Source organism: Gouania willdenowi, chromosome 13, assembly GCF_900634775.1.
Source record: "Gouania willdenowi chromosome 13, fGouWil2.1, whole genome shotgun sequence".
NCBI classification, from domain to species: domain Eukaryota; kingdom Metazoa; phylum Chordata; class Actinopteri; order Blenniiformes; family Gobiesocidae; genus Gouania; species Gouania willdenowi.
In genome coordinates, this window is record NC_041056.1 from 21322327 (window position 1) to 21338491 (window position 16165).

Genomic DNA, 16165 nt, shown 5'->3' on the forward strand with positions numbered 1-16165 from the left:
TAGTTTATGCCCCAAGGTATACAATTATTCTAAAAAGTCAGTTTAATGTGTTTTGTTGTTGTTTTTTAAAGCAGATATTTTGTTTAGTGGTTATACATTAAACACGGTTTTTGTTATATACATTTTCCACTACAGGAACCCTTTAACTAATCAAATTAAATTAAATTAAAACAGTCATTCAAGTGCTGCAAAGGATAGGAATTGGACTGTACAGCAAGTGGAAAACGTTAACAAGGTTCCTGATAGTTGTGGTAAAAATGACATTTGCTTCCGACCTGAGAGAAAACATACCAGCTTCCAGCAGCATACGGACGGTGCGTGGGTCGTCAGCCAAGGTAGCGTAATGAAGCGCAGTGCAACCACGAAAACCAGCCCGGCTGCTGAGTCTGCTGCTGAACTCATCCTCTCTGGACACCAGCACTGAGAAAATGACAGACATGACAGGTTATTCGCTAAGTTTGACATTAAAACAGTTTTTTTGTTTTGGTTTTTTTTAAACAATGGAAAATGAATACGGTTATTAAAATAATAAAAGATTATATAACCTGGAAATATGGTAACTCATCCAATGAGAAGCAAAAACGTGTTGGATGCAGGGCCGGCCTTCCCGATAGGCGACACAGGCGGCCGCCTAGAGCCATCTGCTGGAGGGATGCCAAATTGCACCCCACCAATTTTCTATACTTTCTTAAATAATAATTTAAAAAAGTATAATAAACGTTGAACACACCCTTTAAAATCACTGTACATGTTTTCTCTTAATTGAATATTCATATTGAAAATCTGTAACTGTACATGCTAATCTTCTGCCCATATTTATATTTATTTTATTTAAATTTTTGTTCTATTCTATTCTATTGTGTTGTTTGCACATTGTGTTCTTTGGTTTTAACATTTGTGTTACTGACTAGTAAAACCAAGCAGGAAAGTAGAAATTTCCTTGTACTGAAACTTTTATATCTTATTTTAACTTTTGATTGCACTGTTTTGCATTGCTTTTGGATTTTGCACCATTTTTGTTATTATTCCCTCAAGACATTTGCACTATACCATTAGGTTTTATATTGTATTATAGTGCATTATTCTGAGTTATAAAATAGGTTGTATTTTTTTTCAATGGTCTGTTGTGTCGCATAATTGCATTGTTTTGTCTTGATATTTAAAATAAATAATGTGTACACACTGTGTATAGAATTTAAAAAAAGACTTTATCTATTTTTCTCCATTCAGGGGGTGGGGGGAGTCAAAGTACACTCTTGCCTAGGGCACCGAATGACATAAAGCCGGCCCTGGTTGGATGAACAAACTATGATCAGCTTTATCTACACAACACTATTGTCTCACAACACAATGTGAGACAATACCATCTTTAGCATCTAGAAAATATAAAATTCTTGTTTCCAGCTTTGAAAACGTCATTTATATTTTCTCTGATTTATGCTCAACTGTCACTGTGGAAATATTAGTAGTTCAAGATTAGAGTTTTCTCTTGCTGAGCTTCTTATCAATGATAAAGTTATTCTATCATACTTGCTTTGATTCTTTTTCATAGAGCACTCATCTTATGCCACTTCTCCATCAGTCTCTTCTTTGCCCTCCTCAGTGTCTATCAATTCCTGTCATCACTTCCTCTCTCCTCCCTTTGCACTCACTCCATTTAAATAACTTTCTAATTCATTTCATGACTTTCAGTCCTCTCCCTCATTATTTCAACCATTTCCTTCATCCTACCCTCCCTCTGACACCCCCTCCTATATTTGCATCTCTTTCCATATTCTGGATCTTGAAACTACCCATGTCCTTCTTTTTCCAACAGTGCCTTCATTTTTTTCTCTTCCTCCATTCATCTACCCATCACACATCTTCTCCTCGACAGTGCATGTGTGTGTGTCTTAGAGGGAAAAAGAGACAGAAAAAAAACAGGGTGGGATAATCATAGCTAACCTAATAAAGCGTCGCACAGGCCCCCCTAGCCCATCCATCAGTGTGCATCTGGGAAACGCTTCCCCACGCTAACCCGGCCCCACGTGGACCCAAACCTGACAGCCATATAAATGTCTGCAATATACATATCCCATATAAATATGTCTGCAGAAACCCAACACAGACTAGAAGGGGGGTAAAGTGTGTGCAGGTTAGTGCATGTGTATGTGCTGCTGTCTAGAAAGGAGGAAAAAACAAACATAATCTCACTCCTTATTAATGAACAACAAAGAAATGCTATGCAAAAGTGCATAAATGCAAATTTCAATACAAATGATAATGTTTCAAAAATATTATGTTTAACACAACAATGCTTGGCAACTATACAAAAAAGAACAAAGCGTAAAATATGGAAAAACAGATGCTTTGTGTGTTGTCTTTCACCTTCCAGTGAGTGAATGCCTTTCTCCCGTGAGGTATCATAGACATTATTAAAGTCATCCCCCGCATTTGGATCAGCACCAGCCTCCAGCAGAACTTTGACCACACTAGAAAGCATTGAGACAAACAAACATGTAAGAAATCAGAAGGTGAATCTATTATAAACCATATACAATATCATTTATACATTTCTATTTTATGTTTTTGCTTTGTCTTTTCATTTCTAACAATGATTTAACTGAGAAAAAACCAGTAAGACATATTTACACATTATTTAACAATGGCAAATAAATCAAAGGACATAAACCTGGCCCCTTTAGAAGAATATATTCAGAATATAACTTATTAATGGTAAATGCACTTGATTTATATAGCGCTCTATCCCCAACAACGTAGTCTCAAAGGGCTTTACAATATCAGCTCATTCACCCTGTCACACTCACATTCACACACCAGTGGGACAGAGCTTCCAGGCAAGGCGCTAGTCGACCACTGGGAGCAACTTAGGGTTCAGTGTCTTGCCCAAAGACACTTTGATGCAGACAGGTATAGCCCTGGGATCGAATCCCCAACCTCTCCATCAGAAGATGACCACTCTAACACCTGAGCCACGGTCGCCTATATAATCCATGAAATTATAGATTTTCTTTCAAAACTCATTGATGAACAGAAACATTTTGTGCATTGTTGAAATGCCCAATCTGACAGCTCACAGGGAACAGCTGACTAGCTGGTGTGTTTGGTCAGTAGACTTGACAACAAAAATAAGAGGACAGGACTACTACTTTCTCTCATCAGGGCTTCACCTCCCATAGACTTGTTGGCTAATGATAGTGCCATCATGGTGCATTCTCATCATTCATGTCCATCTAAATGCAAAGCGACGCTTCAAAATTCTTTCAAATGGAGAGAGAAAGTGGAAGCTGGTTTATTTCAGGTAATCCCATGAATTCATTTGAACTTTATTTATGTAGCCTCAACTACAACAATAAGCCATGTCATAGCACTCATTAAAAAATATAGAACTATGATGAAAAAAAAAACAAAATTTCCACATGTGCAAGCTTCAGCAATGGTAGGGAGGAATAATCCGTGTATCATTCGTTCATTTGTTTTTCATTATGTAACAAAAACATGAAAAAGAAAAAAAAACAGTCATTATTTGATATTTGTTTCCAAAACCAAAATGAAAAAATGGAAAACGCCTTGTTTTTCAAATTCTAGCTCTTTTGCTTCAGTACAGAAAACGAAAAACGTAAAACTAACACCTTTATTCGTTTTCTCCATTACTGATTTGCCAAAGTACGTATTTTGCAACACTTGGTGTCCTCAGCATCAACATTTGTTACATCGTTTGTCCTTAATCGTCAGTCCATGTGGAGGTGATATTTAGTTTAGAATCAATTTTAGTCATTGTTCAATATTTTAAACAATAGTAAAATGAATGATCAAAATAAGCATCATAATCACATGCAGAGATACTAGAGCTATATGTGGTAGACAACTTGTATTCCTTACAACTCAAAACAACAGCCTGAAAAGTGTCTCATAGCTTCCACAGATCTTTGTGACAATAAGAAGTGCAAACATTAAATTCTTTAACTTGACACTTTAGCATGATTTAGTCATCCTGTTTTGTTTTTGTTCTCGTTAGGGTGAATACCTCCAAATGGTTACTTCCCTTTTACTCTCTTTCACGAACTTTCCCCTCCCATGAAACACATGTACATAAGTACAAGTCGAAGGGCAAGGGTCGGGCCTATTTCCGCCCCGGTTGGGGGGTTTGAGTGTCGGAGTTTGTGCTTGTGTGTCATCTTTCATTGGAGCGTACCGCTTTATAGAACAAAACACGAGTACCTCGGCAACACCACTCACTGTGACCTAACGGACATTCCAGGTGCCGTCGCTCCGTCTACAGAGCTCATGAACGTAGATACGTCACATTAACCACTGTGAAGATGACCAATGGCTTTGACTTTGAGACACAGACATGTACCAGAGCCCAGACAAAACACAAAAACCAGTTCGGCTGACAAATTACACTTAACAAGGGCCAATGGATAAAACCTCGCTGTCATTAAGCATTAAACTACATAATGCAGCTCTGTAGGCAAAGATGGCTTGTTTTTTGGTTAAATGGTTAAAGCAGTGGACTGAAAGGACTTCACTCGAACAAAATTAATAATTATTAGAAAAAGGTTGGAATGGGTTTTGATAAAAATACACAAATAGAAAGAAACAGAATCAGTGAAGTAATGAATTAAGTTACAAACTTCACTTCTGATTAACAAAATATTGGTTCTATTATTTTAAAGACATGTCCTTTTAATTAATCAATTACGTAATCAATTGATTTAATCAAATCAATCTAAAACTAAAAAAATGTTTTTAGTAATTGGAAAAAAAAAAAAAAAAAAAAAAAAAAAAAAAGAAAAAGGAAAAAGATGATCTCAAAATTTTCTTTGGTACATTTAAAACATCCTTATCTAAACCTGGGCTGTGTAGTCTCTTCTAGTTTAATATTTTACAAAAATTGGCATACAAAGTTGATGCAGAGATCACATTTATTTGAAGAATGTCATGATGACATGACATAGTTTCAATTTTTTTTACGTTCTATTTTAAAAGTGGCACCTTTTTCACTTTAATGACAAACAATTGGTTTTATTTATTATTGTTTATTTTATATTAACTTGTGTTGAAAAGGTGTACATACAAGTATGCTTAGAGTTCGACAAATGAAAGCAAAGTTATTTTCCAACCTGTATTTTTTGGGGGGTCTTTGTTCTCTTTACAAAAATATCGTCTCATTGTTATTGTGAGCCCAGTATCTTATATCGTCCTGTCCCGTGAGCTTTAGATATCGTCCCATCCCCAGAGTTTTTATTTCAATCAAACAAACAACTGATTGATTAATACCCCCACCACCCAAAACATGAAAAACCCAATCATACTGTCGTTGCCAAAACAGAACATGTGTGTTTCTCTGAGAGCGTGAGGCTGAGAACTTTCTGGCCAGGTCTTTGTGTTTGACCTTGCTGAGAGAGTATAAAGGACTTTGGGGGGTCCCCTTTTGTTACTGTATCACTGAGACTGTGGGGATGGAGGGGAGGGAGGGTGCTGACCCACAGAGGGCTCTCCTCTCACCCTTGTAAGGACTTCTACAAACACACCAATGGATCCTGTGTAACAACACGTATGACACACACAAACTCAAACTAAGGTTGGTCACACGAGGTTGGGCAGGACTGTGTGAGAAAACAAAATGGTCCTGAAAAGGGTTAATGACATAAGGATGGTAAACAAGGAGGGGATAAAGAGATGGAAGACTCCACACAGGAGGAAGAGGAGGGGGACCGGCGTGAAGGTGGGAAGTGCAACTAAAAAGATGAAAGAGGCAGATTTAATTACACAGGGCACAACTAAAACTAATGAGCTTTTGAAAACAGTCCATGGTTTTACTAATCAAGTGATGATCAAGTGGCTAACTTTATTTGGAACATTAAGAGGGAAGTCTGCACCACTTATTTGAAGCTGAACTGAAGGCTGTTTGAAGCGTAATTAGTTCATCTACAAAGATGAACCAAAAAAACATTCAACTACAACACAGGCTTCCTCATATAATCTTTTGTTTAAAAGAATATTACTCTTACAAAGCTATAAATATTAGCAGTCCTGATTGAAAAACAATCCTAAGAAAAACTATTCCCCCCTCACACCTTTTTAGTTGTAGTTAAGCATCAATGCCTATACATGAAAACTGTATGTACTACTTATAATACTAAAATATATATATTTTTAAATACAAATATATTAGAGGAGTTATTTTTTTTGTTGCACGTTTGATATTGCAATTAAATAAATGAATGTATTTAATTGCAAAGTTGTGACCATCACCAGCCGTCCCTAAGGAAGGTAAAAAAAAAAAGTTTATTAAAGGGAAAGTATAAAAAGAGAGGGCAGTGTTACACCTGGGTGAGGGGGAAGCGAACAGGGAAGAGGGAGTCAGGGTAGGAAAAAGAAGGGGTGGGGAAGAGTCGACTGTTTTAAGGAGAGAGTGCATTGTAGTGCATTGAGAGAGTATTCAGAGAGTCTTGATAGATAAAGTATACAGACAAAACAACTGTATGTTGTAGCAATTGGCCATCTGCAAGTAGCATGGCTTTTATTTTGAAAATGCCAAGTTGTTGACTACGTCAAGTAGTCAATATTAAGGATCGGCAGACTATGGCTAGGTCAACTAAAGTTTAATTACTTCACAGTACTTTTACCATTTACTTATATATATGTATATGCATCAATTAATGGCTGAATATTATTTTATGAGGTTCTAAAACAACTACTGATCAGGTATTCCCTGGTAATATTTAGTAATGGTGAGAATAATAATAATTTAGATGTTACGGCAAGTGACTAAAGTTTAGGGACAAGGCATGTCTGGTTTTCCTGCTCAAAGACAACAGTTGCTAAATATAGGTGAGATAACTATAAAATGTAATATCAGTTTTGATCAATTTTTAATAGAAATATGTATCTGTTTAATACGGTCCCAAATCTTGGGCCAGAGTGGAATATTCAAAGCTCTTAAGTGCTACTTACGATGGTATCTTAATGACATCTTATTGTCCTTCTGCAGTACCTTTAGAGGCCACTAAGAGAATGTGGTACACACACACTCTCTGGACATTGCGAGTGTTACACCGCTTAACTTTGGCATGAATAAAGTCTAGATTTAACCTTCCCACCTGGTCTGAATGTTACCAGCAGGTGTTATTTTCCCATCCAGCCCTGGAGGGGAGACAGGAAGCAGACATTTCCGTCTCTATCGCGCTGTAATCGATACTTGAGCCAGACTGACCATCCATGTCACTGACCACCTGGCCCAGACGCTGGACCTCACTTGACCCTGACTCACCTGCTGCATACAAGGGTCAGGTTGAAGGCAAAAAGAGGGTCTAGCTTTTTATTTTTGGTTTTTAGTGCAATTTTACGTACATTTTAATTCACTGAATTAACAAAATGTAATTTTTATATTTACTAGGGCTGGGAATAAAAAAAAATTAACTAATTAATCAAAAATCTGAAAAAAAAAAAAATCAAAAACTGCTAGCAATTAATCGCAGTTTACTGCATTGTCAGCTTCTAATAACATGCAAAAAATTTTATTTTTTATTTAACCAAATATTTGCATAGCAAGTGCATAACTCTGGTGTAACAAAAATAACTGAATAAGTCTTTAAAAGAAAAAGGTTATCACATTTCTTGTGATTAAATACATTGTTTGTGCAACATTGTACTATTCTATAATAAATGATGAACAGAAAACTAGAACCTCAGCTGTAAAGCTCGCACAGTTAGCTTATTTAAAACTGTCTTTGAAATGCAATTATGAAATGTAAACAATGTACAGCCATTTTTCACAGCAGCAGTAAAACATCAGTAACAAAAAATAATTGGTTCCAATGGTTCCTATCAGTAATTCATGCAAAGACTGAAATTTTTGGCAGTACAAAACCCTCTGCAAACAAAATAACCACCTGTCTTCTGGGGTCTGTTGTATAGTGTGTCGATTTTGGAAAGAATAGTTTTTCTGGCAGGCAGTTTATACGTGGTGTCCCCCGCTGCAGTTTTACCTGACGCAATCCCACATTTTCAACAATATTGTAGAACGGCAATTTGTAGCTATCAAACAAGCAATTGCATTGGTTAACTTGTCATTAATCTGTTTGGAAAGCATCCCCCCTCTCGTACCAAACTTTTCCTCCATAGTTGTTTGTCGTAGTTCGCCGGGTCTGCCTGACGCCGCGGCGGCCGCTGAACCCGGATGCTTCGCTCGTAGATGGTATTAAGGAAGAATTACTGCATTGGTATTTAAATTCCCCTTTGCAATGCACACACAACTTTTTTCTTGTCCACATCCCTTTCTGACAATACTATAAGTTAAATGTCCATTTAGAAGTGTGTGTTTTGAGTTTTCCATTGCTAGCTCAGGCTGTAGCAGCATTAGCTACAGGAAACAGAAGTGTGTCTTCTTCTTCTGAGACAACGGAGCATTAAGTGTCTATGGCACATTACTTCCTCTGCTCTGTACTGCACCCAGGGAAGGAGCGGTGGTTAAATGAATCGATGCGTCAATAAGCCTTTTCACACTCTCACTCTGGTTCAGTTCTCGCGCATGAGGTCAAAGGTCGAGAGGTATAAACTCACCATAGCTGACGGCGTAAATGGCAAGTCTGACAGATTTAGATCATTTTTCATTTTGAGAAAAAAAATTGCGAAAATGTGGTATCAGTTTCCAAGGTAGAAATGCCGAGTTAGCTGCTAATGCTAAAAATTCAGGTTTTTCCTGGCTTTTCAACAGTGATCAATCAGCTAAACAGTGCTGTTTCACTTATCGACCCGTCCATCTTGTGCACTTTTGTAAATTTGTAAAATAATAGCTTAATAAAATAATCATGGACCTGGTTAGAGAATGGTGGACCTCGAAAAATGTACCTTTTCAAAGTGAGAACTCATACTGTCCTCTTCACACTCGGAAATCTTGCTTCACCATCAATAATCATATTACATTTTTTTATAAGCACTTTCAAAATCTCAAAAACACTTAAAGTTGTTCAAACAACTACAAAAGTAAATAAAAAAAACCTACCAACAATAAAGGTAAATAGAGAAAATACAAGAGTAGCAAGCAGAGGAGGTCAGTTGCTTTAATACTGCTTCTCTCATCGGTTTTACAAAAGTGCTCGAATATATGCATCATTCCCAGGTAGTGTCCAAATTCCGCCCACTGGAGACCCAGGTAGTCGGTGTTTTCGTCAACCAGGGGTCACCTGTGTGGAAGCGTTGGCACTGCCGTTGCTTCCATACTGCTGCTGAGCTGCTCCCATCGGTTTTTAAAAGTGCTCGGATCGGGCGTAAGTGACATCAGAGGAAAAACCTGGTCACCTCCTTGAGTCCGAATATTCCTAATATGAACACTATAGAATAACATTAAAAACACTGTTAGGTTAGCTTGTATAAATTGACATAAATCATAAATGCACCAGATTTCCCGGCCCTAATATTTACCTAATTTCTATGGCATGGCACACCATCATACCCTTTATGTACCTCGTGTGATTTCCTGGTTGCAACTCTCTCTCTAACGGCTCTGTGCATGTACATCCAAGGTGCACTATAGGTTATAAACACGTGGTGAAAATATCAACGTTTATAATGCTGCGTTTGCGGAGAAATGTGCATGTTTACACTGACTTTGCAGGCATGTGTTCACAGTACAGAGCCAGAGAATATCTGGACGCCCCTCCCCTCTCTCATGTCCTGTGTAACCCGCATTCAAAATAAAATTTAAACAAACGTTTTGCAACGTAATCACCAAATAAGTCCAAAAATAATGGATGCACACACTATGCGCAAGCTGTTCAAAAAGTTTCAGGTCTATCAGACACCGCGTCAGGGAGATATGCAAGTACGCACACACACACACACAGACCTTCCTTGTATTATAAATAGATGACTGCTATTTCTGAATTTTAGCACAATGTTTTTTTAAGGAATCTGTGCCCAGCTTGACAACTGTTATGCTGGCTTTAAGTGAGTGAAACAAATTCAATGCTTTCTCACACCTTGAAGAAACACCAACATCCAAATTTAATATTACATACGTCTGATTTTATCCTAGTGCTTAAACCACTATTTCACTCCACATCACTCTCTCCTTTTAGCCCGTTAATCCCAATTTTTTTCACCTATCTAATCATCATGCCTTTGCTTTCCTTTATCCCGTGGAATCACTCGCCCGACAGGTCGGAACGGTCAACAGGCGTCACACTCGGACGAATGTCCATTGTGCACGTGAATGCAGCAAGGGAGGGATGGAGGCGGATAAAGGGAGATGGAGATGGGCATTGTGCATTAAAGAGTGCAAACAGGAGGTTGGGCTCTGATTTAGCCCCACATCAAAGCTAAGCTAACACACTTCTAAAAGATGTCTCAACCCTAATTCTTCAACACATCCCTCTTCTCCACCTCTGATTCGCTCACAGGGCCAAGCCTGAACATAACAGAGGGCAGTACGCTCTGTACAGAAATGCATTTAGAAGCTAACAGACGTTATTTAATGTAAGATCTGGTATCTCTTCACTTGCTATCAACACTTTGGGTTTGTAATCTATGAGAAAAGTGTTGGAGAATACAACAATGTATAATCTTTGCAATGTTTTCACTTAAGAGCTGCAAATAAAGTTGCATGGGGCTGAGTAATACGCAGTTGGTTATAGATATCTGGTTAAAAAAAAAAGAAAATCCCCTCATCTTTGCCTGTGTGTGTGTGTGTGTGTGTGTGTGTGTGTGAGAGACTGATGTGAGTGAACTTATATTCTGTCTTCCCTGCAGCAGTGAATGCTCACTGGGGGTTAGAGGAGAGGATTAAACACAGAGGAGTGTCACTGTCTCACTGAGTTATAGCACTCATAACGCATACACACCCATAAGACGGGGCAGATACACACACTAAGCCGGTCGACACCGACACAAATACACAATTAGATTTATATCCTAAAACCCATGGCGGGCGAACAAATGGCCATTCTGTACAAATGATATAAATAGATGAAGATATATAACATCAGAAATGTGGATCAAATGATATCAAATGTAAATGATGGTTTATTTGAGACCAAACGTTGATTATAAACTGTGGATTTTTACCATTTTTTGTCAGTTAAATTTACTGTTTTATTACTGTGCTAATAATAAAAGAAGCAAAAATGTTTTTACAAATCTCCAGCTAAAACTTTTTTTTAAACTACTGAACGTGAAAATCATGTGGAAATACTACACAGGTCAACACATGTTGTAATGACACAATGACTTGGTAATACCCTTGATTTGTTATTTCATATATGCTCCATTTGTTTGACAATCAAGGTATTTCAAAACTACTAAATTTAGTCAACATCACATTGACATCATAGTCTATCAGTAGAAACATAAGGCTAAACTCTTTAATTTAGCTAGTAATAGAAAACAAAATGTAAGATAGTATACATATATTCAAGAACCGAATTTTAAACCATTTGTCTAATCAACAATCTATATATGGTTATATAGAATTTATATTTAATAATGGTAAATACTAGAACTCGAGCATGTTGCCAGAACTGTCTTTTATTTGAATTTAGCAGCTTAAAAATGGTGAGAATCAGTAAAAATGACATGCAACTGTGAGGCTGAAAAATCATTGTCCTGTGTTATCCAACAAATAATTTGCCCACTTATTTTCTTAAATACAAATAAAAATTCTCATCAATAATATAGTGAAAACCATAAACATGAAATGCTTAGCATAGTTGAACAGAAATAAGTATATAAGTTCCCATTAGTAAAAGCCTAAAACACTTCCCTAAAATTTAATTAGATATATATTTATATATGATGGAAAAAAATCTGGATTTTTACCATTTTCTTATACAATTTATTATAATAGAAAAATGTTTCAGATCAAATTACCAAATATAAAAACTATATCAGAATTTTTTTTCGAACTAGCCATCCCTCTGTTTGAGGTTTAAGACAGCCTGTTCCCGACTAATTTTATATTCAGATTTCACATAATGCTTCTTAGAAAACCCTTTCACAAAAAAATGACCACACATGCCTGATGGGGAGGAGGGGGAAGAAGAACCGTAAATTGGATTTGGCCCAGTCTTAACCTCGGCCTCTCTCAGTGCTGTGTGTGTTCTGGGGGCCAATGGGGCTAATTCAATTTGTTGCACATAGAGATGGGGAGAGCGGGTGGAGGCCGTCTGTCAGTCTGAAAGTTGCACTTCTGAAAACATACTGTAACAAGTCGAGCAGGGACTTACATGCCATATGCTCCGAGGTCGACTCTGCCAGACAGCTGCGGGTTACCAAACAGCTCTCTCTCTCGCTGTGTGTGTGTGTGTGTGTGTGTGTTAAAACGATAGGGCTTCTACAAACCTGTGCTGACGATTCATCGCGGCCACCATGAGAGCGGTCCAACCTAGGCGGTGACGGTGATTTGGATCAACACCTTCTTTAATCAGCCTGATTGGAGGGGAAAAAAGACATTTTATTACCAACTGTGGCAGAGCTGATGTAGACGATACGGTAATATAATAGAACGTGACTTGTGAAACCACCACATGGCGCCTTTGTATCTCAATTTTCAGCCTGATAATGTGTCCGCGTGCTGGAGCCAGGTGTGTGTGGAGTGCTCTCCCCTGAGGGTGCAACATCAGGCACTAGAGTGGCACAGTCCTTATAAGTGTGCATGTAAGTGATCTGTGTGTCGTCTCTCGTGCTCCAGCAAGGAGGCACTGTGTGTGTTTATAGTCAACACGGTGGCCTCTGTCTGCTCTGCACTCAGCGCTGATGCTCTCTGGCTCTGTTTTCACTGCCTGCCATTACAGCCCTATCACACATCCAGATTGTCCAATTTAAAAGCTTTTTTGGTTGTTTAAGTGAAGCCAAACCCAGCAGCTCTTTACACTATTGTTGAGGGAAGACAAAACTCTTCAGTATTTGTAATGTAAACACTGTAAAGGAGCACGTGTGGAAATGTATTGGAGATGATGTGAATTGTAGAAAATGGCAGAAAAAAGCCATAATGGAGCCGTTCCATTAAAAGTGGGTGACGTCTATACATTAGAGCTCAGTTGTGAATTTACAGCCTAATGGGTAGGAGTGTTAAAAAAAAATCGATTTGGCGATATATATCACGATATTAAGTTGCGCGATTCTCGGATTGATTCTAAATGCATCCATATAGATTTTTTTCATTTAAAAAATAAATAAATAAATAAAAAAATATATATATATATACTGTATATATATATTTTTTTTTTTACCTTTTGAAACCTGGGCATGTTGACCAGCTTGAGTTTATTCAATAAAATCGAAAAAGAAAGTACTACCTTTCTGCATTTATTTGTTGTTATAGGCATATACCTCAGTTAAGTTGCACTAAAGTCATGTTGCACTAAAGTCAAAGTTGGTTTAAAAGCCACAGGCAGATTGTGTTATTTTTTTATTTTAAGTTGTTGGCACATGGCATGTTAAAGTCAATGTTTTGAGTGTAAAATATGCCAATAAAATATATTTCATACATAATCTCATGAAGATGTACACATTTACAGATTAGTTGTTTCTTAAGTCATATATATATAAATAAATAAAAAATCACAATAATCGCCTTGTACTTTAATATCGTTATATATCGTATTGTATTGTGACCTATGTATCGGGATACGAATCGTATCGCCAGATGCCAGGCAATACACACCCCTACTAATGAGTCGTTTCCTCAAATGTTGTTTCACATGTTTTGTTTTTTGGTGGAATAAAGAAAGTTTTCATTAGCCACAGGCAAGGTTAGGGTCAATTACATTTTTCAATTACAATAATGTTTTCAATAATCCATGTTCAATCACAATTATTACAATTACGTTCTCAATTACCAAAGTTCAAATTAAATTAATCACAACTACTGAGCCTTTGTCACACTTTGAGATTTTGCTGTAAAGTGCATAATAAATAAACGTTGTACTATCATTATTATTTAATAAATAACCTCTTCAAACGTAACCTTCCTGTTGTGTTAGCTTCCTGTTAGCATCCCTTATGATAATGGCTCATGTCTTACATCAGCTGTAAGATACACATTAAAATATTATATATCATCTAACTTTTTTCTCATCTCTTGGTTACCTTGTTAGGCTTCCTAATCAATGACAATATTGGTATTAATATTTCTGGTGTAGCCTTTTTTCTGTCAATATACCCCTAGATTTAAATATTTTTTAATCGGTCCTGACAGGTAGTGGGAAAAGTGAATATGAAACATAATTATTAACTACGTATGTGTAAGCCATAAAACTGTAACATGATTCCCAAGTTTTGCCTTTAATGAAATTATAATTGACACAGATTTTCATGCCAATTACAAAGTAAATTATCTGAACTCAATTACAATTCAATTATGATTACAACAGCAACAGATTATTTTACTTACATTTATAATTACATGATAATTGTAATTAATTGTCAATAATGCAATTACAATTATAACTGACCCCAAACATGCTATACAGTAGAGCTCAGGTGTGAATGTACAGCCTAATGAGTCATTTCCTCAAGTGATGTTTTGGGTGAAATAGAGAAAGTTTCCATTAACCACAGGAAAATAAACATAAAATCAGGACATTTCATTGGAATTAGCTTCTATGGACCTTTGCAGGTCAGAGACTAAAAAGTTATGTGTCACTATTTCTCATCTTATTATTAATACCTGTCAGATAAGGAAGCATATTACTTTTTTTAAGCACATTGTCTCCATTAGTACCCCACTGTATTGCATTGTCAACATTTACATCACATTTGTAGCACAACTTCCCAACTGATAATGTAACAGTGAGCGCAGGCCTGTCACCGCAGCGCTTAACACATCTGTGACCTGCAGACCAACTGCCTCCCTGCACTCCCACCTATACACTCGCCATCTGCCACATGTGCTCAGGTAACCCAAGCCTGCAAATGGAGATACACGCCAATGAGCTCCAGTAGGCACGCACTCAAATGTGTGAATTTGGATACCAATGCTCACGAAAGCACTGTGCGCATGCATGCAATCATCCATTCACTACTGTTAGAGCAGACAAAGGCATTAATCTGTTTCCTCCCAGCTGTGAACAGGACGTGCAGGCAGATGAGAACTTGAAGAGTGTGTGCTATCCAAAGGTAAATAGTTTGCTGGCTTTATAAAGGGATCCTCCACTGTTTTTACAAATGTGGCCTAAAACCTTTGAAATGTCTTTATTAGAAGATCTATGCCTAACAAAATGCATTATTTTGTACCATATTTGTTTCATTAACTTTTAAAAATGGTACTACTTTACCACCTGTGCACCGCCATCTTAAAATCACGTTATTGATGATGTGGTTAGCCCCTGTTAGCTCATTGTGTTCTATTGGAGTTAAGCATTTAGGATCATTTAGCAGGTTTTTCAGTCATAATGACAACTTGTGCTGCTTTAAGTTGCTGTAAAAATCAGTAAAAGTTAAAAAAAAAAATTGATGTAAACCTATTTGTTTATTGAGAGATGATAAATTAAAACCGTAACCCAAAAAAACCTGTGGCCACAGGGGGAAACCGTGCTGTTTCGTAGACGCCATTAAAGGTGCAATATGTGAGATATGCAAGCAATTTCTGCCACCATCAGGAGGCATATTACTGAGTAAACCTGACACTTCACCCCGCAAATGTTTTCGGCGAGCCCATGCAGGCCGATGTATATCATCAGCTTTACATATGTGATGCGTTCATGAGTTAAGATGTTTAAGCAGTTGTTTGTTAGTTGTAAATCTCACGAGTAGTGCACCGTTTATCTCTTTGATGGATTTGTTACCAGAGATGGCCTAGTTCAGGTACTGTTCTGATGTAAAGAGGCTTATACTCACCCATCTGGTGGAAAATATGTACTACAGGTTAAATATACATAAATATTTATGTATATTTAACTACGCAGTCTAAAAAAAAAAAATCACATATGGCATGACAGCTAAGGACATGTTTCTTAACACTCATTTTTTTTATTTTAGGTATTTAAGACATATTTAAAAGTTGAAAATTCTACATATTGCACCTTTAAGGAGAGACGAAGAGCTCCGGGTGCAATAAATACAAACAACCAGGAGTCACTGCTGCTCAAATCAGCAGTGGATTTATTTATTTACATGCGCACAAAGCTTCTTCTCTCCTTAATGGCATCTACAAAACAGC

General features: G+C 37.2%; 1 protein-coding gene across 1 annotated transcript in view; it reads right to left on the reverse strand.

The window, feature by feature from the left end:
• clpb (ClpB family mitochondrial disaggregase) overlaps nucleotides 1-16165 on the reverse strand; it is a 44184-nt gene that overhangs the window by 24588 nt on the left and 3431 nt on the right. The window contains exons 3-5 of the mRNA XM_028464211.1: nucleotides 12346-12432; nucleotides 2368-2471; nucleotides 292-420 (exon numbers count right to left, since the gene is read on the reverse strand). Coding sequence (XP_028320012.1) covers nucleotides 292-420; nucleotides 2368-2471; nucleotides 12346-12432 — 320 coding nt within the window. The remainder of the gene's footprint in view (nucleotides 1-291; nucleotides 421-2367; nucleotides 2472-12345; nucleotides 12433-16165) is intronic.